At 39.6% G+C, this 26,651-nt stretch overlaps 1 protein-coding gene across 2 annotated transcripts in view; it reads left to right on the forward strand.

Annotated features, from left to right (window-relative positions):
- The window catches only part of LOC111143893 (protein tyrosine phosphatase, receptor type G), a 700,723-nt gene that overhangs the window by 662,841 nt on the left and 11,231 nt on the right, over nucleotides 1–26,651 (forward strand). For both annotated transcript variants that reach the window (XM_022497940.1, XM_022497941.1), the window contains 12 exons: nucleotides 446–542; nucleotides 5,309–5,391; nucleotides 5,577–5,711; nucleotides 6,705–6,839; nucleotides 8,968–9,140; nucleotides 10,686–10,821; nucleotides 11,523–11,669; nucleotides 13,719–13,812; nucleotides 14,706–14,782; nucleotides 15,270–15,398; nucleotides 18,612–18,758; nucleotides 19,461–19,603. In XM_022497940.1, coding sequence (XP_022353648.1) covers nucleotides 446–542; nucleotides 5,309–5,391; nucleotides 5,577–5,711; nucleotides 6,705–6,839; nucleotides 8,968–9,140; nucleotides 10,686–10,821; nucleotides 11,523–11,669; nucleotides 13,719–13,812; nucleotides 14,706–14,782; nucleotides 15,270–15,398; nucleotides 18,612–18,758; nucleotides 19,461–19,603 — 1,496 coding nt within the window. The remainder of the gene's footprint in view (nucleotides 1–445; nucleotides 543–5,308; nucleotides 5,392–5,576; nucleotides 5,712–6,704; nucleotides 6,840–8,967; nucleotides 9,141–10,685; nucleotides 10,822–11,522; nucleotides 11,670–13,718; nucleotides 13,813–14,705; nucleotides 14,783–15,269; nucleotides 15,399–18,611; nucleotides 18,759–19,460; nucleotides 19,604–26,651) is intronic.

Here is a 26,651-nt window from a genome sequence, read left to right on the forward strand (position 1 = left end):
TTCTTGTTCATCCTTGAAGACTCAGGAATGATCTGCCTGAAGCCTTCCTCTGTGCTCCCACCCTCGTTTCTTGAGGCCTCCTTTCTATTAATCACATTGAACTGTCATTATCTTGTGGCATGTTTTCCTACCCCATTAGGCTATGACATAGTCAAAGAGAGATAGGATGTTTTGTAATCCCCATGCCTAGGTCACAATCTGCAATGAAGTAGATGATTGATGAATTAGTAAAAAAGGAAATCCTTTTATCTTCACATCTTTTATACTTTTGTTATGAATATGTCAGTTATTTCTGAAGTTGAGTGTGGGGAAGTAATGGTGGCCACAGCTAGGGAATGAGTAAATATTCATGTTTTTGGATCTATAGTTCCTTTCTTCCTACAACCTTGTGAGACACCGAAAGTGTGTCTAAAATCTTTGAAATTTTTATGTTTTTTTTCACCAGGAAGTCCAGCGCTGTACGGCTGATATGAACATCACTGCAGAACATTCCAATCATCCAGATAACAAGCACAAAAACAGATACATCAACATTTTAGCATGTAAGTAATAAACTTTAAACTATCTTCAACTGTGAGGAAATTAAATCTTCATGCTGGGGATAAGCCGAAAGCCAAGCAGTCAGCATCAGGAATGCCAAGAATGATCTACACTCGACAGTTAACCTCTCATTAGCCCGTCTTCAACAGGGGACAGGAAGAAGTGGGGACATTTACAGCCCCCTGAGTCTTTCATTAAGCTGTCGGATCTCCGCTTAAGAATGAGGTGATTGAAAGAAACATTCTGAGCTTCATGGTTCTCTCATGAAGTGATTTCATACCAGATGTTGGGAACCAAAGTCTGAATGTCCTGTGGCTCTCTAGACGTTGTTTTTAGGTGGGGAGAGCCAAGTTTTCAAATAAAATAAGGACTGCTGAAAATGGAATCAATAAGCTGAATTTCTGAGACCAGGTACTATGCCTTCAGTGGTCTATACCTTAAGGGATGGAACCACCAGTCCTTGGGGCCCATGCATTTCATCCTTCCTGCCATATTTTGTGGTTAGGGATGCAAATAGATAAGCATTCTTCTTACAGGTCCTTACGGGAATACCCTAGGAAACAGGCTACTTCTGTGGCTACCATACTACTTCTCATAAACATTAGGGGTTTGGGTCACTGGGTGATATTAGATGCCTTGACACTAAAGGCAGGAGCACACGTGTTTATGGTTAACAAACACTGTGGTAAGGAACACATTCCATAGGATATTATAGTGCATTAAATTGAACCATTTAAATTTGAACACTACTATAGATAAAGCTTTTTATAATGCTTTACTGAGTTAAAAAATCACATACCATATGAAATTCACCCATTTAAAGTTAATTTATATTTATATGGGGATTTAAATATAAACTGAATTTCAGTGGTTTTTAGTATATTCACAGTTGTACCACCATCATGACTATCTAATTTTAGAACATTTTCAGTACCCCAACAAGAAATCCCATACCCATTAGTAGTTGTTCCCAATACCTCCTTTTCCCTAACCCCTAGAAGCCACTTACCTACTTTCTATTTCTATGTATTTGCCAATTCTGGGACATTTCATATAAATGGAATCATAGAATATATGGCCTTTTTTGTCTGGGTCTGTTCCAGTTAGCGGGGTGTTTTCAGAATTCATCCGAGTTGTCGCTTAGATTGGTACTTTGTTCCTTTTTATGGCTGAAAAATACCCCACGATGTGGATATGCCACATTGTGTTTATTCATTCATCATTTGATGGACATTTGGGTTGTTTCTACTTTTTGGCTATTATGTATAATGCTGCTATGAACATTTGTGCAGACATATATTTTCAATTCTCTTGGATATGTACTTAGGAGTAGAATAGCTAGGTCATATGGTAACTCTATGTTTAACATTTTGAAGATCTGCCATACTGTTTTCTAAAGTGGCTGTACCATTTTACATTGCCCCCAGCAATACGAGAGTCCCAGTGTCCATATTCTCATCAACACTTGTTACTTTTACATATCTGTATCTATAGATATATCTATACATCTATATCTATAGATACATAAAATAACTATGCTAACGGGTGTGAGGTGGTATCTCACTGTCATTTTAATTTGCATTTCCCTAATGATTAGTAATGTTGAGTATCTTTTCATGTATTTATTGGCTGTTTGTAGATCACCTTTGGGGAAATATCTATTCAAATTCTTTGCCCTTTGTCTTTTTGTTGCTGAGTTGTAGGAGTTCTGTATACATTCTGGATATGAATGCAAATCTATATAGATAGATAAATAGTTGGCAAATATTTTCTTCCATCCTGTGCATTGTCTTTTCACTTTCTTGATAGTGTCCTTAGAAACACAAATTATTTTAATTTGGGTGAAACTTAATTTTTCTTTTGTTGCCTGTGCTTTTGGTGTTATATCCAAGAAACCACTGCCTAGTCCAAAATCATGAAGATTTCACATTAATTTTTGTCAGAGTTTTATGGTTTTAGCTCTTACATTTAGGCCTTTTATCCAAATAACTCTTATGTATATGAGGTAGGGTCTAAGTTTATTCTTTTGCTGTTGATAGCCAGTTGTTCTAGCACTATTTGTAGAAAAGACTCTTCTTTCCCCCACTGAATCGTCTTAGTGCCCTTATTGAAATTCAACTGTCTATAAATGTAAGAGTTTATTTCTAGACTCTTAGTTCTCTTCCACTGATCTACATATCTATCCTTGAGCCAGTACCACTTCGTCTTGATCACAGACTATAGCTTTGTAGTATATTTTGAACTCAGAAACTGTGACTGCTCCAAGTTTGTTCTTCTTTTTCAAGATTGTTTTGGTTATTCTGGTCCTTTGTGTTTCCATATCAGTTTTAGGATCAACTTTTCTATTACTGCAAAAGATGTAGCTGGGATTTTGATAGGCATTGCATTGAATCTGTGGATTAATTTTTACAGTACTATTTTCCATCCATGAAGATGGGATGTCTTTCCATTTATTGAGGTCATCTTTTATTTCTTTCAATGATGTTTTATAGTTTGCATTGTGTTATACTTTTTATTGAATTTAAGTATTCTTTTTGACACTATGGTCACTGGAATTGTTTACTTAATTTTGAGATCTTTCATTGTGTATAGAAATACAGTTGCTGTTGTTTAACATTAATCACATATCCTACAACCTTGGCTGAACTCATTTATTCTAGTAGTGATTTTTTGTGGATTCCTTGGAATTTTTATGTATAAGATAATGTCATCTACTAATAGAGTTTTACTTCTTACTCTACATAAAGTCTAAAAAGAACCACAAGTCATTTTGGAATAAGAATAATCGTTCCACTTATGTGAGAGAATGAGGGGGTAACAAAGAGAACAAGAAAGAGTCAAACCTTGCTTTTCTTTCCAGCCTTTGAATGGATGGAATCTGACCGTATTTGTTGGCCAACCTAGTCAGGGCTCAGCTTGCTGAGATTATGATTTGTCCATCTATATACCTCATTTCTAACCATGTACATCAGGCAGGGATACATACACATGTGTGCCTTGAGTATATCCACACATACCATTCTTTCCACCATGGTATTCCTTACTTCTGATTAGCATGTGGCAAAATAGAGGGAGGAAATCAAAGCAGTGTCTGCGTGATACACCCAAGGGTCTTGGTATTGCCTGGAAAATGTACCATCTGTGGTTTGATATGGTTGTACTCTCACCAGTTCATTTATGGTTTCACTTTCACAAATTCAGATTAGATGCAGTTTTCTTTTCCTAAGTTCAGAAAGTTGGACTCTGGTGTTCATGATGCCTGGTCAGATCCTGGGCACATCACCTGTCATCTTGGTCTACCCCTATATTAAGGGCTTAGTATTAGCAGAAGCCGGGATGGAAGTGTCATGAAACGACGTACTGTGCAAGAAACAAAATGTGTGAAAAGCCTTCTCTCAGAGCCATTACACCTTTCCAAGTATATGTGGGTGATACCGTACCACCTCCTGTATTGACCTATTTAGAGAGCTTGTTCTCTTTTAAATATGAATTTTGCAACTTGAAGAACATGTATTCTTATTTGTCAGTCTGAAAAATAATATGCAATATAGTGCTACTGAGCTAAGGCACAGTGGTTTGTATTCAGATAATTTGGGGGGTAAATTGTCATTTGGAGCCTATTTCTGGTAGGCAGCCCTTCTGCATGGCAACTGTAGTCTGAGTGTTTGTCAGAACAACAAATGCAATTCGCAGTCACAAGAATGAAGAGGGCTTTCAAAAAGTGCCCGATAAATAGTCTGAGGTTATTAATGTCTAGGCTAAACCACTCATTGGACTACTTCTTGAACTGGACTTTTATAATTATAACCAAAAATGTTAATTTACTTTTGCCCATTCTGTTCCTAGCTAGAGAAAATGAAAATTATGACCTTGACTTCTTATTTTATTTGCTCTCCTAAAAATTCAAGCTCACTTTGCTGGGCAACAAGAGGCATATATCCCACTCCCCACTTTTTTGTTCATAAGCTGAGGTTAAGGGGATCTTAAATTCTGATCATTGACCAGATTGCTGCAATGAGATTACTCTCAGGACAACTCTGGTTTCCTCAATTACTTAGGTTCTATTGGGGTAGGGGGGAATCTAACTAGATTTTTAGCAAAGGAGTCTCCTGAAAATAGATGCTCAACAAATAGATTTTGTTTTGGACTTAATATCACAATCACTTTTGCACATATGTGTTAAAGGAAAAGGGACATGGCCATGGGTAATCAAAGGCTTTGGTTCTAAAATCCAGGACAAGGATATTTTGGAGGGTTGAAACTTGAAATCATTTTACCTGAACTAACAAGGACTTCGGTTTGCCTTTCCTTTTTTTTTTTTTTTTTTTTTTTTTAATTAAGATTTTACTTATTTATTTGATAGACACAGCAAGAGAGGGAACACAAGCGGGGGGGTGGGAGAGGGAGAAGCAGGCTTCCCGCCGAGCAGGGAGCCCAATGTGGGGCTCAATCCCAGGACTCTGGGATCATGACCGGAGCAGAAGGCATGAATGACTGAGCCACCCAGGTGCCCCCCGCCCCCCAGTTTGCAGTTCTTGGGCACTCACAGGTCAGAACACGATGGAGAAATGCCCCTGTGTTTTTAAGATGGGTTTCAATGCTGTATCTTTAAATTTTTAGCTGTTGCTCTGCCAAAAGTTTTCTTGGGGCGCTCTAAGAGACGCCACATTGCCTATTTGCCTTGTTTTCTGCTTTAGAATGCTGGTAGTTTGTGAATTACACATGTTGTTTTTGCTTTTTTTTTTTTTTTTTTCTTTATCCTCTATAGATGATCACAGTAGGGTGAAGTTAAGACCTTTACCAGGAAAAGACTCTAAGCACAGCGACTACATTAATGCAAACTATGTCGATGTAAGTCAGAAATGTTTTATAAGCCTGTTTCTCATAATTGAAGAGTGCCAGAGACTGTTGAATGTGTTTTAATATTGCACAGAGCTTTTCCTAAAACCACAGCCTATTCAATATGGAAGGCACTGAATTATTAACTGGTCTGTGATACTGCTTTCATCTTACTCTGTGTTGTGTCATCTTTGAAGGGTTACAACAAAGCGAAAGCCTATATCGCCACCCAGGGACCTTTAAAGTCTACATTTGAAGATTTCTGGAGGATGATTTGGGAACAAAACACTGGAATCATTATCATGATTACAAACCTTGTTGAAAAAGGAAGGGTAAGAACCTCTTGGTTTAATGTGTTAATCATGTGCCTTCATTCAAAACCTCCTTATGGAGCCCCTGCTGTAGGGCAGGAACTTGACCGGGTATAAAGAGTTAAGGAGATGAAAAGCATCTTCTCTTGCCCCTACCTTGCTTGTGGTCTGGTGAGAAAGAAATGAATGCTTACAAGAGGGAATTAAACATGGCAGGAGGGATGCACAGAGTATTAGAATGGGGATGCTGTAAAAGATGGATACATCCTCTAGAACTGAGAGTTCGTAAAGGAGCTAGTACATGCGGTGAGCTGTGAACAATGAGGGAGGAGGAGTTAGAGAAGGACCTTCTAAGAGATAGGACAGAAAGAACAACAAACAGGGAAGTTGGAAGAAACACAGTACAGTGGGAGAACTACTGAGAGTTTGGAGGAGGGTGAGGGGAAACCCTGTTGAAACACCTTGACCATCATTAAGAGAACCTTTTTATAAGATGGTTAATATTTTAGAGTTAGTAGATTAAGAGTTTACATGGTGCTGATTTAGGCTGGAATAAAGGCTAAGCCTCAAATTCTGTTACTCAGGATTGCTACTTCTTCACCTTGACTGTGGACCTATTTCACCTTTGGTGACCCAATTGGTAAAATGAAGATTTTCACTGTTACAAGACTCTCTTGCAACTCTGAAGGCAGCCCAGTGTCCTAACATAGCCAGCTGTATTTCTTATAGGCCAAGCACAGGTTTCTTTCTGAGGCCCTCTTTAAAGTACACTGTCTGTTAAAAGATGTTCATGAATATATGAGACCCATTTCACAAATGATCTCACCCAAAGTTGTCCCAAGGTTAAACTCTTCAGAGGTATGTCTACCTCTAAGCCACGGGGCCCATATGTTCCTTTTTCGGGTCAACTACAGGGTGATATTACCTGTTTTCAAGACACTGGAGATCACATTACCGACAGTACAAATGCGGCATCAATTGCAGTTGGAACTGACAACTTTTTCCTTTTTGCAGCGAAAATGTGATCAGTATTGGCCAACAGAGAATAGTGAGGAGTATGGAAACATTATTGTCACACTGAAGAGCACAAAAGTACATGCCTGCTACACTGTTCGTCGTTTTTCAGTCAGAAATACAAAAGTGAAAAAGGTATTGAAGGAATATGGGTGGGCTGCCAGGGCATCGCTCTTGAAACTTGTATGAAAATTACTGTACAACCAAGGCCAATTCTCAGAACCAACTTGGCTTTAAAAAAGTATTTTTAAAAAAACATTTTTCACAACTCCTTTGATTGACATCAATGTATGCTGTGAAAGATACTGGCAGAGCACATAATAGAATTTAACTGGCCTGATTAAATTCTTTAATCTCCTCTTGAGAGCTTCATTTAAAAAAAAAAAAAAAAAAAAAATGAACTTCTAGGTCTCAGTGACCAGCAACTAGAGCAGCATCTGTTTGTGGATTTAGCTTTTCAGTAGCAACCTTCTGAGAGTTTTCAAGCATTATTTTCCCAAACTGTGTTCCAAGGAATGCTCACCCTGTAAGATGCTTGCAAAAAGGAGACGGTGCTATTTAATAAATGTGGAAAATGAACGCTACATACTATGCATTCCCCTTTAGAAATATGTACAATGCACACAAGTGGCCAGAGCGCTAGTTAAGAAACCTCTTTAACTTTTTTTTGCCTAGTATTTCCTAAGGCAACTCCGCATAACCCTTCCCAATATAACTGTTAACATCCAAGTTCCACACTTTGTGGAAAATGCTGCTTTCAAGTTATCTCAGTTTCTTTTGTTCAAAATCTGCTGTTCCATCAAGGTTCATGGACCATGACCCCATTACTAGGAACTCTAGGTGGATGTTCATTAAGAAAATGTAAAGTAATTGCTGAAGAAAAGACTTAGGAATGGCACATGTATGTAGCAATGGGTGTGATTTTTTTTTTTTTTTTTAAAGTCTTGGCCATCTTTGAGAATGTGCTCAAACTACAGCCCCCGGCCCCAGAAGAATTCACATTTATTCAAATTTTTATATATAATTTCATTGGCTCCAAAATCCATCTGTGATCCAAGGTTAACAGTCTTTTTCTATGTTTAGTTTTTTTTTTCCTAGAATGGCAGAAGTATATAAAAGTCAAGTAGCACTATATTTATCTGTCTTCTAATAGAGCTGTTAGCTGGCTTCAACTAACCAACCAATAACCAGCTTACATTTCCAAAGCCTATTACTCATGGAAACACTTCAGGTATTTAAACATTGCCCCCTTATTTTAAAACCACTCGGGTCGGAGGACGGAAGTCAAATAGGAACTTTGGGTGTTTTGTGCAAGAGGAAAACGGAGAAAGAGAAAGATAGGAAAAGGAGGGTTAACAAGATTTCAGAAATCAAAACCATTGGGCTTCTGTAGCCCAGGGCCAAAGACCTTACATGCTCTGGCTGATTAATGACCTTGAGTCCTCAAAAAAAAATTGGAAATTTTCAGGCATTTATCCAGTTATTGGCTGTAAGAAAAACCTACAGCAGCAAGTTACCTGTTTGGGGAAATTTTTCATCCAAAATAGTTAAAATGTAAAAAGTTCAGCCACTTAAAGGAAAACGGCTCTGAAAAATTCATTTATGAAAGTGACAGGTAAATTTATTATTGACGCTGGAGACTGAGAATCACTTTCCGGAGGACGTATAGCAGCAGCCAGCACTCAGAATCCTGATGGTCCAACCCAGACCACAGAGAAAGGATGGGAGTCATGGCAAGAAGTTAACATGGAGGCTGTATAAGCAAATTACAGAGTGCTGGAGATGGTTCCACATCCAGAAAACTGGTATTCAGTGTTCCTTCCTGGTGTAGTCTTCCCGTATTTTCTCTCCCAGGAGACGTGTGCTACTTCACACCCAGCTAGGTAGCATCTCTGTTCCTGGCCTGAGACAGCTACCGAGGGGAAAGTACCTAGCTCAGGAACAGTACTTAGGGTACATGAAATGCAACGTCCTGTTTCCTACGTACTTTCATCATTATTATTATTATTTTTTAAAGATTTTATTTATTTATTTGACAGAGAGATCACAAGCAGGCAGAGAGGCAGGCAGAGAGAGAGGAGGAAGCAGGCTCCCTGCTGAGCAGAGAGCCCCATGCGGGGCTGGATCCCAGGACTCTGAGATCATGACCTGAGCCAAAGGCAGCGGCTCAACCCACTGAGCCACCCAGGTGCCCCATTATTATTTTTTTAATCCAGAATGCCACCTGTCTGCTTACAGACCTCTCTTTTCACCTTTCTCCTAGGGTCAGAAGGGAAATCCCAAGGGTCGTCAGAATGAACGTGTCGTGATTCAGTATCACTACACTCAGTGGCCTGACATGGGAGTTCCTGAGTATGCGCTCCCGGTCCTGACCTTCGTGAGGCGATCCTCGGCCGCCCGGACACCAGAAATGGGCCCTGTGTTGGTGCACTGCAGGTGGGGCCAACATCTTTCTCCTTCTTGCACCTGGGTTTCAACATCTGAAGTGGGCAGGGTGGGAAGATGGGGACCACTGGGGCCCTGTGTTTTTAGAAACGGGAGTCTTCCACTGTAAACTGGGACCAGCACAGCCTGTTAGGGTCTGTAAAATCCCTGTATTCTCAAAATACCGGAAGTCACCTGCTACTTCTGGGGCCAAAACAAAATCTGCTCTTAGAGAATGCATTTCCAGTTTTTATAACCTCCATTATTAATAAAATCCCCATTGTTGACAGGGAATCTTGAAGCTGCTCCTATTACATAGAAATCTGACCTTAAACACAAGTTCAGGGCTTCCTACACTAGGGAGTTTGAGATTTTATAAGTGGCTTCTCTGTAGGGTTCCTCTAAATAATAAAAGGTATTGTAGGAGTGAAAAGATTTTTAATTTTTTAGTTGATACATGTTCTAAAAAAGACCTTTTTGAAAGCACCGAGAAGGCCTTTTTTCCCTTAACTACCTTAAACAACTTTAGTAGGTAGTTTAAAAATACTTTATCTTTCATTTGTGATTGCATTCTTGGAATTCCTTTTTTTTTTTTTTTTTTTTTTTTTAAACTTTGGTATCCAAATACATACCAAATAGATACCTCCCTCTTCTGTGAGCTATGTTGCAGAGGGGCATGGCGTTTTCTAAGCATTTCTTCTGGGCTGCTGTTCGTGACATGCGGCCACAGAGCAAGTGCTTGGCAGGTGTTGGAACCCACCTCCTCTTTAAAGCCTCATGAAAAGTACATTTTTCTTGCTGACCCATTGAGGAGTCGCTCAAAGAGACATGCAAGTGTCGAAGAGCTGGGGTACCAATGGTGTGGTCGTGGGAGGCGGGGAGCCTGCTGGGGGACTCTGACAAAAGCAGCCCGTTAATCAGTGCGGCGGAACCCCATCTTCCTGAGTGGTGGTGTTTCTTTAACAATGAGGAACTGTGGATAAAAGAGGCCAGAGTTTGCAGGCATGCCATTCTGATTCCATACCGGGCTGACTAAAGGAAGGCACCCTTTAGATGGCAACTTTCTAGTACTCAGCAGACTAGGAAGGTGTGCAGAAAGGGCACTTATTTGAAAGGATAATGGGTGCTCCAGAACCAGGCACAAACTTGGGCATCAGGGACACAAACTCCCTACCTGGGTCCTCAGCAGACAGGGTTCTGGTGGGGGGATGGCTCTGCCATGAAGGGCCGCTCTCCATCCCTTGCATCACAGACTTACATCCTTGGCTTGAGCAGTTGGCAAGGCTGCGGAAGCAAATACACGTGCATCATTTCACTGCAGCTCCTGTGGTCTTTATAAAAGTCTGTCTCTGCCCCCCATCAAGACTCGTGGGAAATGTCCTCATGAAGTTGTTGGATGCTGTCCACAGTGAATAATCTGTCAGCTCTCTACTAGGTTATCTAAACAAGGTTATTTCTAAGCTCATTTGATACTTAGACAGTAATTTTTTCAGTCTACAGTTAATGCATGACACGGTAGAGCAAAAGGTAGCTGCTGAGTGTCTTCCTTTCTTCCAGCGCTGGTGTGGGCAGGACCGGCACCTACATCGTAATAGACAGCATGCTGCAGCAGATCAAAGACAAAAGCACAGTTAACGTCCTGGGATTCCTGAAGCATATCAGGACACAGCGTAACTACCTCGTCCAGACTGAGGTGAGGAGCGGCTGCAGGGCCTCTCGAGAGATTCTAGCATGTGCCTTAAAGCAAAGTGGAATGGTTCTGAGGAGAAGATTCATTCTGGTAGGGCCTGAAGGAATGCACAGGTTTGTAGCGGAAGCTATGCAGACCATGATACTATTCTTTGACTCCCCGTTTATCCCTTTCTGTGAGGATCTTCTATGTGATTTCTCAGTCACTACACCAACACTGGGTGGCTCAGTGGGTTAAGCCTCTGCCTTCAGCTCAGGTCATGATCTCGGGGTCCTGGGATCGCGCCCCGCATCGGGCTCTCTGCTCAACGGGGAGCCTGCTTTTCCCTCCCCCTCTCTCTCTGGCAAATAAATAAAATCTTAAAGAAAAGAAGCAGACACAGCTGTATCTAGTGCTGTGTTTGATGTGAGGGGGAATTAAACATGTTGTCTGGCCTGAAAAGTAGAACGGTTCTAAAGGCCTTCGTGAAACACATTTCTCCATGGCTTGCTGCTGCATTGGGCATGGTCTGGAAAAACAGAGTCTTGACCCAAAAATAAGTTATGAGGGATAAACCGGGGAGTATTGGAGCAAGGCACCTAGCTGTAAATGCCTGAAGGAGTTCACGGGGCAGTCCCTGGGAGCAGAGTTGATGTGAGGTCAGTTTCATGACTTGGATAGAGGTGGCTACCCCTGACCAGCTCTCCTCATTCTGTCCCTTTTAGGAGCAGTACATTTTCATCCATGATGCCTTGTTGGAAGCCATTCTAGGAAAGGAGACCGAAGTATCTTCGAATCAGCTGCACAGCTATGTTAACAGCATCCTCATACCAGGAGTAGGAGGAAAGACACGGCTGGAGAAACAATTCAAGGTAGTGTTCGGAAAGAAGTAAAGAAATGGCTTGAGTTTGGGGAGGGTCATAACTGGCATGAATGTGTAGACTGAAAGGCATTACCGTTGGTATTCTTCAAATGTAGGAAGAGAATAATGTTTCCACCTGCGGGTGAACGGTTGGGATCCAAGCAGATGGCGCGGTGCGGTATTCCCTTCTGAGCCACTTAGCGTTTCATCTGAACGTAAACAGCAGCAGCCCCCGGCCACAGTGACCTAATGGTTGGAGTTGGTCACTCTAGTCTGAAAAAGAGCCGCCCCTGGCCACAGTGACCTCATAGTTGGAGTTGGTCACTCTAGTCCAAAAAAAGAGTCGCTGTATTTTTTCTGAACTAACTTATCTTACCCTTAAGAAGGTTTTATTTTTAGGACAGTATGTCAACAAATAATCTATTTGAAAGACTATCAGATAGTTTAGAAACTGAAAAGGAGTTACCAAGGAATACCCGAGAGAGGTTAACTTTCCCCAAAGGATTCTTCTTTCACTTGGATAAGGGCATGAAGAAGTTTAAAGGCAGTTGAGGTTTATATGGAAGTAACTGAGGGAAAAGTTAAAACAAACACACAAAAAAACAATACTATAAAGACATTAATTAAGAGCTCAGTCCTTTATTCTAACCTTCCAACACTGTTCCTCAAAATTACTAAGTACTTTCTTATTTATTAGTCTCTCATAGTCTTTTAAATTTTTTTGGCATTATTCCATATGTAATTTCTCATTCTGTATCAAGGTGGAAAAAATAGAGTGAATCTGCAGTCATACTTTTCATGTAAAACTTTCCATAGATTCTGAAACCATCATTTGAATCCATGAGACTGCCATGCAAATTAATGAGAGAACTTAATCTATTTTTCATTCCATAGCAATCTTAAATTTCTAGCTATCCTTTTATAACATCCTAACTATTCAAAAAAGCATTTGAGGTAATTAATGACATTATATCCCATTTTTTTTTTTAAGATTTTATTTAGTATTTATTTGACAGAGATCACAAGTAAACAGAGAGGCAGAGAGAGAGAGAGAGAGAGAGAGAGAAAGAAGCAGGCTCCCTGTCGAGCAGAGAGCACTATATCCCATTTTAAATGTTTAAAATTAATTCCTTAAAAAAATTAAGGACCAATATTTCTTAAGTTCTATTTCTGCAATATTTATTTCCACATATTTTGATGAATTTTTTAAAAGAAATCTCTTCATTCCATTGGAGACCAGGTAATTGGTTCTTCGGTAGCAGCTAACCACTTTAGAACTTAAGTAGAAGGGGAAAAACAAGAGTGAGAAACTTGAAAACTGCCCCCAGGCCCCGGACAGTAGGACAAAAGTGTTTGGAGGAGGTTGTTCCCTCATGTTAAGATGGACTCCCTCCCTGCTAAAAAAAACAAAACAGAGGATTGACATAGTGTTCGACCAAGTTATAGAAGAACAAGAAGAATAACCAAACTACTGGGCCATGTATAGTGGCCTTAGAGCAATGTTAGTTTAGTTCGACAGAAATGTACTGAGAACCTAGTTAATTACGTTCAAGAAACATGATTCGCTCCTGTGACCACAAAGCAGTCTTTCCTAGCGTAGACCCACCTGAATCTCATGTGCCTAGGAGAAATGACAGAAGACAAATGCCAAAAAGCGTGACATTTTCAACAGAAAAATCCAGATCAATGCAATAATATCTACTGCCCATCTTGAACCTGTTATTAGAAGCCTATGGCCTGACAGTAGAAATAAAACAAACATAGCCACGGTAATGGGACAGAAGTAACCACTACTGATAGAAAAATGGTCTTTGGGATAGAAAAATGTTTTGGCTCTTCAGTAATCCAATTGCTGCTGGCCTTTGTCTGCCAGATCATCAAGCAAATGCTATCAACTATAACTTTGTTTTGTTGTTTCCCAGCTTTACTGAGATGTGACTGATACATGGCATTGTACAAAGTGTAGAAAGTAATGACCTGAGGCTTGCGTATATTATAAAATGATTATCACAATAAGGTTGGTTAATGAATGAAAACTAAAATGTTGCCTTTCTTTCAGCTGGTTACACAATGTAATGCCAAGTACGTGGAATGCTTTAGTGCTCAGAAAGAGTGTAACAAAGAAAAGAACCGAAACTCTTCAGTCGTGCCATGTAAGATCTTAAAATCAGCTTGACTTGGTTGAGTGTGTTAGTATTTTTTCATTGAATTTTATGTATTATGTAAAGAGGCCATGACTACCAAGGGGAATTGTTACGCCAGGAAAATTGAGGCAGTGTGATCAAACTGGGAGGGGTGGCTGTCCGGGCCAGCAATCTGCTCCTTCAGTGTGACATGAAGTCTAGCTTCCGTTGACCTCATAACTCAAGAATTACGGTACTTTGCCATTTTAACTTTAAAAAAAAAGCAAAGCCATGATCACGGTGGCATTGATGCTCCTAGAAATCTTAAGAATCTGATTAATCTGTACAACTGGAATGCATCATTACATGATTCTGGCTATTGAGATCGAAGCACAGTGGGTAGATGCAGACCTCTGTATGAATAACTCAGGACCCAGCAGAGGATGCTGTCTGTGCTGTAGACACAAGCATGGGTGATCACTAGACAGATTCTCTCTACCGACAAAGGCCCGGGTTTTCTCAGAGCATTATGGGGAGAAAAATATGGGTAAGGGAATGGCAAAAGAGCAAAAAGTACAATGTGTTAGTATAATTGTAGGAATATCAAACCAGGGCCAAAAAATTATCTGACATCCTCTGTCATGTCTGCACAGAGTGTTCTCTTCATGATGTGCTGTGAAAACCTCTCTCACAGGAAGATTCTATTCCTCTAATGCCTCTTCCCTTCTGGGAATGTACTGCAGAATTCCATTTCCATTCTGCCTTAGCTGACACTTTCGCTTAGTTCAAAATATAGGTGAGTTTTAAAATGAAAGGGGAGCCAGGGAAATAGATTACTCACCAAGTGAATCTCAGAAAGCATTATTGGTTCTGTGTGTGTAACAAGGCAAATGTGGTGTTTTGTTTTGTTTTCCATACAATAGCCGAGCGTGCCCGAGTGGGTCTTGCACCGTTGCCTGGAATGAAAGGAACAGATTACATTAATGCTTCTTATATCATGGTGAGAGTCAACAGTTAATTATAAATAAATTCAATTAAACTAAAAGGTGGGAAAGAGCAGATACCACCTGTGTGGCGGATTTCATTTTTCAAATAATTTCTCGATATGTAATAAAAATTAGAGAGATTTCTGTATCTTGCGACCTCTAACAAAAGACTGCTAATCAGCAGGGATACAGAAATACTATAAGAAAAGTGTTTAAGTAATTAATTTTCTTGTTAATTTCACCCATCTAGTGTTTGAATAAATGCTGAAATTGCTGTTAAGTAAAAACAGCAGGGGTACTAGAAGGGAATTGTACGTGGAGAGAAAATGATCTACACGTGTTAGCCTATACATCTAAAAATTAGCCACATCTACAGACTGCCTTTTTCAATTGTTTAAGTGAGGTCAGAACAATGCTGTCTTATTTCATGAATGTATTTTACTAGCACAACATCAGAATAAAATGTTTCTAACTGCTGATTTTCCGTCTCCCTAACTGAAGGGCTATTATAGGAGCAATGAATTTATTATAACCCAGCATCCTCTGCCACATACTACGAAAGATTTCTGGCGAATGATTTGGGATCATAATGCACAGATCATTGTCATGCTGCCAGACAACCAGAGCTTGGTAAGCAAAGCACATCTGCTATATATTAATGAGCCTGTGAGGCCATAAGCATAAATCATTTTGATACCTTACCACAGGGCTCACTGTGCGCGTGCGCTAGGGAGGGCATCTAGACTTCTCTTGTCTTTAAGTCTGAACAGGTTCCTTTTGTATTGTCACAGTTACTGTCCCTATGTGCTCCATAACTTGATTCTCTCATGCTGTACTTGGCAGGGCAATAGAAGGTTTTGGAAAAGGGCCTTTGAGTAACCTCATTTAACATACGACCTTAACCTGACCTCTCAGTTGCTGTATGTCACTTGTGAAAAACAAAATAGCAGCTAACATTTGAGTGTGTGACTGTGTTTACATGTATTAGCTTGCTCAATCTCAGTCCTCTCTACCTCTTTAGGACACAGGTACTATTATTTCATTTAACAGCTAAGAGAATGGAGGGAAGTAACTTGCCTAAGGGCATATACACAAATGACTGGAGGAAGGATTTGAACCTGAGTCACCTGTCTTTTAATCCTTTTGCTCTGTTCGTCCCACCCCGCATTAGAGGAAGGTTTCCCAGCCCTCCCCCAGTAAACTTCTATCAATAGTATTAATTATCATCATTTCTCCCCCCATTCAACAGGCAGAGCAGATGCATTACAGGGAAGGAGATACACAAAGGCTATTTTGTTCCAATTTAAAGGTGCTTTTAAGACCTTGACTGAGCCATAGCCCCTCTCTCTCCTCCCTTGAGTCCTTCTCGGCTGTGCTTCGGGATTATATAAAAGAAGGGCAAACAAATTTATCAAGATGAGCTTAACTCTCAGAATTAGTTGGGTGTTCAGAAGTCATTATGAGGACATGTAAGCCCACAAAACAAAAACAAAAACAAAAAACAACGAGGAGCTGCTTCCATGAGGATCAGATTAGTGAATTTTTTAATCAAGAAAGAACAGCCTGTGATTGAACCCCTAGTCTTGCTGACATGCATTTGACTGTGTGCCCAGGCAGTAGGAACTTCTTCACTTTGTCGCATTTTGCTCCAGCTTCAGAATACCAAGACTGCTTCTGTATGATAGAATGGCAGCAAAATTGAGAATCTTAAGCTAAAAACTGGAGTGTAAATTTTCAAATTAGCTGGCAATAGGGGTCTATTCTGTTTGGCATGTGGAAATTGGAGGCACTTAGGGTTGTTAAAACGTTCATTTGTTGGATGAGTCAGTATTTTGTTATTGTCACTTACCAGAGGACAGTCACCAAAAGCATCGATCACACAGGCTCATTTGTAGCAGGGAGGCTCGACCACCTGAGTCCCTGCCTGCTCTGCAGACAGTGAGGACCTTGACCTGCCCCAGAACAGGTCATCGCAGTGTCTCAGGCTGAGGGAGGTCTGGCTGGAATCCTGCATGTCTGCATTCTCAACTCCGGGGATGAAAGTCAGATTTATTAGTGCACATTTTCCCTAAATATGTAGATTCTCTTTGTTGGCTTCATTATTTATCACTGCTATAACTTGACAAGACCATGATGCTGTGAGTAGCCCGAAGTCACTAGGTCCTAGCCCAGAAAGCACTGTTAAAAATACAGGGATCTTTTGCTCTACAAATGTATTTGTAAGCAAAATAACCATGAGCCCGGAGTTGCTGCTGAATTAAGAAGCAGCATGTATTTTTCATAGTCTTTGAAGATAATAAGTTATTCCCTTGTTTGCTATGTGTATTCAGAAGGGTTTGGGGGGTTTGTTTTTGTTTTTTGCCACCTTCTACCGTTAATAAAATCCCTTCGGCAGTTACTAGGCCAATTTGATAATTTACGATTCGTGTTAACTTCTTGGAGGTACGCAATGTTGTTTTCCCACTTTTCAGATATGGAAATTAAGGCCCAGATTAATTTATTCAGGATCACATCCAATCCTAAATTCTGTGCTTAGTCTGTGCATATCGATTAAATGTATAGGCCCTGTCCATTATTACCTTAACATCTTTAATATCTGTTAAAAGGGTCTTACTTCCATTTCCTTGGACAAAATGTATTAAAACCCCTCACAGTTACAGACTTCTTTTGTATAGACTAAACCCAATTGCTAATCTGTTTCCCCTTATGCTGAGCTTTAAAAATAAAAATGTACTTGGCAATAAGCTATATTGAAACTTGAAAGGGTGATAAGTCTTATTGGACTGTTGGCTCATTTCTGATGCAACAGTGTAAGATTAAACAAAACCTTCTTTGTTTTGAACATTATTCAGAATTATTTCTGACTTCACTAGTAGTATCTAAGCATTTTCAGGAAAATGCCCATCGAAATACAGATATGCCAGGCAAAGTAGAGTTTGCCATTTGAACTGGTGAGAGAAAGAGACATGGCAGTGGGGGGCAGGGGTCTTATCCTAATCACTGTATTTCTCACAAAATCTCCAACCTGTACACCCCGTAACTTTTTCTTAGGCCTCCACAGTTTTCAGGGATGGAATTCAAATACCACGCATGACTATTTCTTTTTAATCCTAAAATAGATGAACATTTAAAGCTTGCCTGATTCAAGGCTGAAAGACTTTTTCTATGTTCATCTCCATTTGAAGCCTAACATGGATTAACTTGTCTCTGAAAGAGCACTTTGTACTCCATGCCAACATAAGCTTATTGATGCATAACCTCTCCCCAGACAGGTTCTGTTGCTTACCATTTAGCAGTAGTGTGATTTCAGACAACGTATGGACTTCCCTGAGTCTTGATGTCCTCCTCTGTAAAGACAGATAATAAAAATCCTTTACCTCTCTAATATGTTGCAAAAATTAAATAATATAATATTGATGAAATTCCTGGGCAAAATGCTCATCATCTGTAGAACTGTTTTCATAATCCATAGGAAGTAAAAACTAGGATGTCTTAGTTACTTAAGCAACTGTGAAATAATATACTAACTCCAGGTGAGAAATGTTCTATAATGTATCATAGTGGAAAAAAATAATAACAGGATCTAGGTCAATTAATTTTAATATATCACCTCTAGAGGGAGCATTTTTGGTTGTTACAGTGACCTCGGTGGGAACTGCTAGGAAGTGGTTATTACTGAGTATACTTTACAATCACCACTGGACTTGGTGAAGCGGGCATGATTAAATGGTGACTCGGGAGGTACGGGAGATGGCAAACATTATGCATCAATTTGCAAGAATAATTAAAAAACAAATGTTTGACAGCACTGCAGAGGAATTTTTTCTTTGGGGGGGTTCATAGGCAGAAGATGAATTTGTATACTGGCCAAGTCGAGAAGAATCCATGAACTGTGAGGCCTTTACCGTCACCCTTATCAGCAAAGACAGACTGTGCCTCTCTAATGAAGAACAAATTATCATCCATGACTTTATCCTTGAAGCTACACAGGTAACTTAAACCTCCATTTCTCAGTAACAGCCATACCTGGGCCCTGCATCATCTTTCTAAGTAGTAATAAAGTCACTTGCCACCCTCGAGACAGACCCAGGCATTTGAGTATGACTTAATTTTAAATATGTACACTTCACTTTTTCCTTCCTTCAAATATTTGCTTTTTGCAGCTGGGTAGATGAAATGTGACTGTTGTCTGAGCATGCATACAAATAGGTCTGTTGACCTAATTATGAAAACAATATACTAGAGCTCAACATTCTCTTTGCCACCAGAAATGTAAACCTTGCAATGTGTTACAAATGATAATAGTAAGACTTTCTTTTTTTTTTTTTTTTTTAGTAGTAAATGACATTTTGAGATGTAATAACTTATTATGGGGTGGAAAAGACAGGCACTATCTTATATTAATAACTTAAATGATGATTTGTCTTTTTTTCCTTTAAATGTATAGATAAATATGTTATGTAAAGTCTCTTATAATTTATTGTCACTTAAAATTTTATTATCCCCTGAACAAAAATAAGATTCTGCTTTCATGACCTGGTCATTTTTTAAGGGCAGGCAGTCAGTCCTCCGTACTATTTGGCACTCGTCAGTTATCTCTAATACGTACTTTCTCAGGAACAAGTTCTAGGCCACACATTAACAGGTGTCAGGAAATAAAGGATGGGCTATGACTTGTTGTATTGGTTACAGGATGACTACGTCCTAGAGGTTCGGCACTTCCAGTGTCCCAAATGGCCTAACCCAGATGCCCCCATCAGCAGTACTTTCGAACTTATCAATGTCATCAAGGAAGAGGCCTTAACAAGGGATGGCCCCACCATTGTTCATGATGAGTATGTATCTATTTCTTAACTTTAAAATTCAAACATTTTTCTTGTTGACTTGCTTTAGGAGTGAAAAGGAAAGATCCTGACCCTTCTTTCTGTGTTACCAGTGTGTGCAGGTGCCTGGTGTAGATCTGTTTGCATTTTAAGGTGTCAGGCCCTCCCCAAAGCTTCAGATATTCCTGGTCTGTATGTTCTAGAAGGTCAAAGCACTATACCAGCCTATAAAAATAGACTTGCAAGCTTTCTGAGGTTTTATGTTTCAAAACACTAATTAAATAGATAATGTAAATAGTTATTTAATAACTTAATTAGTTACATTTATTTTTATACCCTTAGTGAATTTCAGCACTTATTAGAGAAGAAAACTTTTAAAATACGATTTAGTTGATTAGGAGTGAGAATGTTACTATTAATCATAAATTTAGGGGTGCCTGGGTGGCTCAGTGGGTTAAGCCTCTGCCTTCAGCTCAGGTCGTGATCTCAGGGTCCTGGGATCAAGCCCTGCATCAGGATCTCTGCTCAGTGGGAAGCCTGTTTCCCCCTCTCTCTCTGCCTGCCTCTGCCTACTTGTGATCTCTCTATCAAATAAATAAACAAAATCTTTTAAAAAAATCATAAATTTAGAGCTTACAATGTGTTTTGAAGTTTGAAGAATATGACTCTCAAAGAGAACAAATAATTTGCTCCTGGTGTCAGAGCTTCTAGGCACCCATGTGGTATTCAAACTCCAACATTTTCCTCTTTATTCAGAGGGAAAGGATCATAGATTAAACTTATGATATGTGAATATTTGGAGTCAAACTTCATGGCTGGGATTGACCTGTAAATCAGTTGTGTCATCCCAGATTGTTTAGAAGCTCACAACATTTTAGCTAATATGGCACCAATTATAGATCCTCGCTTCTTAAAAAAAAGAAAAAAATGATTTATTTTAGGGGAGGATGAGCAGGGCAGAGCAGAGGGAGAGAAGCAGACTCCTGCTGAACATGGAGTCCAAGTAGGGCTCGATTCTGAGACCTTGAGACCATGACCTGAGCCAAAACCAAGAGTCGGCCACTCAGCCGATTGAGCCAGCCAGGCACCCCTATATCCTCATTTCTGTTTTACTTCCAAGGTAGCTCCTTTGGAAATTCTCAGCAAATTCTCAGTGTATCCATTAAATTAGCAGCTACTCTGCTTACTTTTCAATTTGAAAGTAAGACTAAAGTTTTCATTTTTTCTAAACAAATGCTGCAACATGAAGTGAACAGACTTTTAGCGTCGGTTAACACCTGTACCTCAAATCATGGTTTCCTCATATTTGAAGATGGCCATAGTATTGGCTGCTTCCAAAGACTTTTATGGTCTTTTTTTTTTTTTTTAAGGAAATAATGACTATTTCAAAACGTTGGCCTGACTCTTAATTAGATTGAGTTAAGATGGGGGGGGCGGGGAAAGAGGGAAATATAGTCGGAGCTTTAAATATACTGAGATGCCTACAAACGTGACAACAGCCAGCAGTGTTTAAATAGTGAAGCCGGCATCAAAATAACTGGGCAGGGACACCTGGGTGGCTCAATTGGTTAAGCAGCTGCCTTCGGCTCAGGTCATGATCCCAGCGTCCTGGGATCGAGTCCCACATCGGGCTCCTTGCTCATCGGGGAGCCTGCTTCTCCCTCTGCCTCTGCCTGCCATTCTGTCTGCCTGTGCTCTCTCCCTCTCTCTCTGACAAATAAAAAAAAAAAAAAAAAAAAAAATAACTGGGCAGCTGTTACTGGTCTATGAAAATTGGGGTATGTAAAATTAGGGCTGCTTCTATAGCTTTTTCCCCCCGCTAATTTGTATTAGTTTTTCAAATACCCTGGGTTTTGCCAGCTTCTTCCCATTCAGACTGAATTCTAATGCTGCTGCCCAGTTCTGTGACTGATTTTGCTGTTATTTTGTGCTCAATTCAGTAAAGCAGCTACACTTCTATTTCACGGTAAGGGATGTGGGAAGGAAAAAACTAGCAATTTGTTAAACAATTTAAAAAACTATTTAATTCATTTGTCTATATTCAATTTGGGGGGTATATGGTCTTATTCAGTGATTTTTATTGTATGCCACGTGCTAAAAATGTCACCCCTGAAATTAATCAAATGCAGCTTGTTCTTAGGCCTACATAAGAAAAGAGCAAATGAATTCTGAACTAGAGCAGCACAAAGCATGTAAATGAGCTGCATTAAAAGCCACCTGAAGAAATATGTTCCTTCTATGATATCCACTCTTTGGGAGATAAGCAATTCCACAGAAGTGACTTTTCCACATTACCCAAGCAAATTTGAAATTTTTAAACAGCTGCTACTGGTAGTGTACTGCTCTGAACACCAGTTAGCTTTCCATTTCCATCCTACCTACTTTTTCTGCCTCCAAATACCCCCTTTCCTGGTGGCCCCCAGCCCTCTCAAATGTCACCTATCTAAAACCAAACTCAGCTTCCCCAGCCACGGAGTTAGGCAAACCAGAAACCTACCAGAGCCCCCATATCTCTCCGGCCACGAGTCTTCTTGATGTCCCCCATTCTTGCAGTACACTTGCCACATTCCTTTACGGTCTGGGTGAAACAGTCCTCCACTGAATTACTTCCCGCAGGCCCCCTTGCCCCTGCAAATACTATTTCCTTTGAGGGCTCTTTCAGTCAGTGGACGGACGCTGTAAAAGTCACTCTCTTTGAAGAGGTAATCGTTTAACAGCACTAATGACACCCCACTCTTGCCAGTGCTGTTCTTGGGTACCGCTTCCTACCGCAACTACTTGTTCACAGGACTGTCACCCCCACCCCACGGAGACCAGCAGAGGTAACTCATTTGTCCCAGTCTCCACTGCGTGAAGCCCAATGCCTGGCACGTAGTGGGTACTGGGCTTCAAACTGACCTTCCAATAAGGATATGGACCGTGTCCTTAATAGGAACTTTCCCCAGAGAGCCTTGTGCCTTGCATTTTGTTTATCATTATTTTCCCTCCTTACAAATGTTTGAGCTCTATCAAAAGGAGAGGTGAGAAGGCCTGGCCACTTGCACTTAAGTCAAAGAGTTGAACTTCTGAGCGGACAGACTTGATATTTATTGGGTCTTCACAGACATCTCTTAATACCAACTCTCAGGGTTCTCAGCTGTGTGCCAGATGGATGAAGTTTCTAGATAAATGATCTAAGGATAAAATTCCACACCCCAAAGTAAACTGATTCTATTTGAAGACAAGCACAGCTTAAAGGCAAACTGCTTTATTCACAGCATCCTGTAGTCAAGACCGTTCTGTTCAGAGACTCCTCTATCAGCATTACTGTCAGATTTTTTAAGCAGAGCCTACATTCCTACAGAAGAAGTTTGGAACATGAGCACAGTTTTTACAGTCTCATGAGACTACAGATTAGACATTCACTCACAGAAGATCAGTTTCTTGTGCAAATATTTAATGTGATATCTATCACCCTGTTAGAGCTCCTAGAAGGCTAATTCCATTAATAATTCTCAAAGTATGTTCTGAGGACTGCAGGTTGGGAAGGAGGCCATTCCAGGAGATTCAAAAGTTCAAAACTATTTTCATAATAATGCAAAGATACCATTTGCCTTGTTCATTCTTACTCTGATGGCTACCATAATGTGTGCTTGTGTGGTTTTGTGTTTAACGTTTTCTCAGTTCCAATTTTTGATAGAGTAAATATTGATAGATAAAGCCCAAATAAACAAAAGCTCTTTGAGGATCACCAGTAACCTTTTATTTTCATTTGATCCTGAGAGAAGCAGTAGGAGATGTAGAACTATCTGGACTGCTTTCTCTGTCAACTGCTGCAAAGATACCCGCAAATAATAACTGGTTTCCTTTTCTTACTTAGATCCCCTCTCCTCACATGAGAAAGTAAGCAGTGTGAAGCAAATAGGGCCTCTGTACACAAATAGTCAGTGTCAGCAAGGACCAGCTAACATAATTTGTGGAGTCCCATGTAAAATGGGAAATGCAGGAACTCTTGTTCAAAAATTAAGATTTTCCAGATGAAGAGTTCAAAGTATTGGTCATAAAGATACTCACCAGACTTGAGAGAAGAGTGGATAAACTCAGAACCTCAACAAAGAAATAGAAAATACAAAAAAGAACCAATAACTGAAAATTAAAAATACACTAAAGGGAATGTATACTAACATCCCATTTCAGGGTTCCCAGAGGGAGAAGAGAGAGAGAGGAAGGGACAGAAAACTTCCCTAACCTGGGGAAGGAAACAAACATCCCAAACAAGATGAGCCATGGGCAGTCCACAGCAAGACAGATAACAGTTACAAATATAAAGAATCTTAAAAGCATCAACAGAAAAGCACTAGTTTTGTTTTGTTTTTTTTTTTTTAATTTATTTGACAGAGAGAGATCACAAGTAGACAGGCAGGCAGAGAGAGAAGAGGGAAGCAGGCTCCCCGCTGAGCAGAGAGCCTGATGTGGGGCTCGATCCCAGGACCCTGGGATCATGACCCGAGCCGAAGGCAGAGGGTTTAACCTGCTGAGCCACCCAGGTGCCCCAAAGCACTAGTTATTTAAAGGGGAAACCCCATAAGGCTATCAGCCGACTTTTCAGCAGAAACTTGCAGTCCGGAAGTGAGTGGCATGATATATTCAAAGTGTAGAAAGGAAAAAAAAACCCACAACTGTGAATACTATAACCAGTTAACATTCAGAATTGAAGAAGAGGGGCGCCTGGGTGGCTCAGTGGGTTAAAGCCTCTGCCTTCAGGTCATGATCTCAGGGTCCTGGGATCAAGCCCCGCATCAGGCTCTCTACTCAGCAGGGAGACTACCTTCCCCCCCTCGCTCTCTGCCTGCCTCTCTGCCTACTTGTGATTTCTGTCAAATAAATAAAATTTTTTTTAAACTCTTAAAAAAAAAAAAAAAGAAGAAGAGAGTTTACCAAACAAAAATTAGGAGTTCGTCACCACTAATCCAGCCTTAGAAGAAATGCTGAAGATGGCCCTTTAGGTAAAAAAAAGGAAAGGCTGTAAGTAGAAGAAAATTATGAAAGGAAAAAGTTTTACTGATAAAAGCAAATACATAGTAAAGGTACTAGATCATTCATAAAGCTAGTATAAAGGTTAAAAGACCAAAGCAGTGAAACTAATTATATCTAAAGAATTAGTTAAGGGATTCACAAAAAGATGTGTAATATGGCATCATATACATAAAATGTAGAGGGGGTAAAGTAAAAGTGTAGCTTTTAGTATGTGTTGGAACTTAAGCAACCACCAACCTAAAATAGACTGCTTCATACTTAGGATGTTATATATAAGAATCTTATAGAAACCATAAGCCCAAAACCTATAACAGATACATTAAAAATAAAGAGAAAGGAATCAAAACATAACACTAGAGAAAGTCATCAGTCACAGTGAAAAGAGCAAGAGAAGAAGGAACACAGAACTATAAAAATAACCAGAAAACAATGAACAAAATGGCAATAAGTACAGACCTCTCAATAATTATTTTAGGGAGTTTAAATATTCAATCAAAAGACAGGATGACTGAATGGGTTTTTTAAAAAAAAAAAAAAAACCTGTCCAGATGCTGCCTACAAGAGACTCACTTTAGCCCCAAACACATACACAGACTGGAAGTTGAGGGTATGGAAAAAGATACTCCATGCAAATGGAAATGAAAAAAGCTGGGGTAGCAGTATTTATATCCAACAAAATAGTTAAAGAATGTAATGAGACCAGACAATTCCATAATAATAAAAGGATCAGGGGTGCCTGGGTGGCTCAAGTCAGTTAAGCATCTGCCTTCAGCTCAGGTCATGATCTTAGGGTCCTGGGATGGAGCCCTGTGTTGGGCTCCCTGCTCAGCAAGGAGTCTCCTTTTCCCTCTGCCTGCTGCTCCCTCTGCTTGTGTTCTCTCTCAAATAAATAAAATTTTAAAAAATAAAAAGGATCAATCCAATAAGAGGATATACACTTTTAAATATCTATGCACCCAATGTAGGAGCACCTAAATATATAAAAATATTAACAGACATAAAGGGGGAAACTGACAGTAATAAAATAGGTCATCCAGACAGAAAAATAAACATTGGCTTTGAACAATACATTAGACCAGGTGGATTTAACAGATACATACGGAGCATTCCATCTGGAACAGCAGAATACATATTCTTTTCAAATGCAAATGGAATATTCTCCAGGATAGATCACATACTAGGCATAAAACAAGTCTCCAAAAATCTAAAAAGAATGAAATCACATCAAACATTTTTTTCTGACCACAGCAGTATGAAACTAAATTATAAGAAAAAAACTGGAAATAAACATATGGAGGATGAGTTAAGAAATCAAAAAGGAAATCAAAAAATACCTGGAGGAAAATTAAAATGGGAGCACAAAATCTTTCAGGTTCAAAATATTTTGAGATGCAGCAAAAGCAGTTTTAAGAAGAAAATTTATAGCAGTACAGGCCTACCTCAAGAAACACAAAAAATAAACAATCTAACCTTAGTAACCTAAAGGAACTAGAAAAAGAACAAAGGCAAAATTTATTAGAAGGAAGGAAATAAAGATGAGAGTAGAAATAAATGGAGACTTAAGAAACTATAGAAAAGATCAGTGAAACAAAGATCTGGCTCTTTGAAAAGATAAGCAAGACTGAGAAATTTTTAACGAGACTCCTCAAGAAAGCAAGCAGATTCTATTAACATTAGAAATGAAAGAGAAGTAACAACCAACACCAAAGAAATAGAAAAGATTATAGTAGACTACTACTAAAAATTAGAAGCTAGCAAATGAGACAAACCTAGAAGACATAGAAAAATTCTTAGAAAAAACTTCCAAGGCTGAATTAGATGTAGAGAATCTGAGCAAACCAATTACTAGTAACAGAATTGAATCTGTAATGTAAACTTCCTAACAAACAAAAGTCCAGGACCAGATGGCTGTACAGAGGAACTCTACCAAAGATATTTTTAAAGATTTTATTTATTTCTTTGAGAAAGAGCAAGTTGGGGGAGGAGCAGAGGGAGAGAGAGAAGCAGATTCCACACTGAGCATGAAGCCCAACAATGGACTTGA

The sequence above is a fragment of the Enhydra lutris genome, unplaced genomic scaffold, assembly GCF_002288905.1.
Source record: "Enhydra lutris kenyoni isolate GAN:26980312 unplaced genomic scaffold, ASM228890v2 scaffoldscaffold10, whole genome shotgun sequence".
Lineage (NCBI taxonomy): Eukaryota > Metazoa > Chordata > Mammalia > Carnivora > Mustelidae > Enhydra > Enhydra lutris.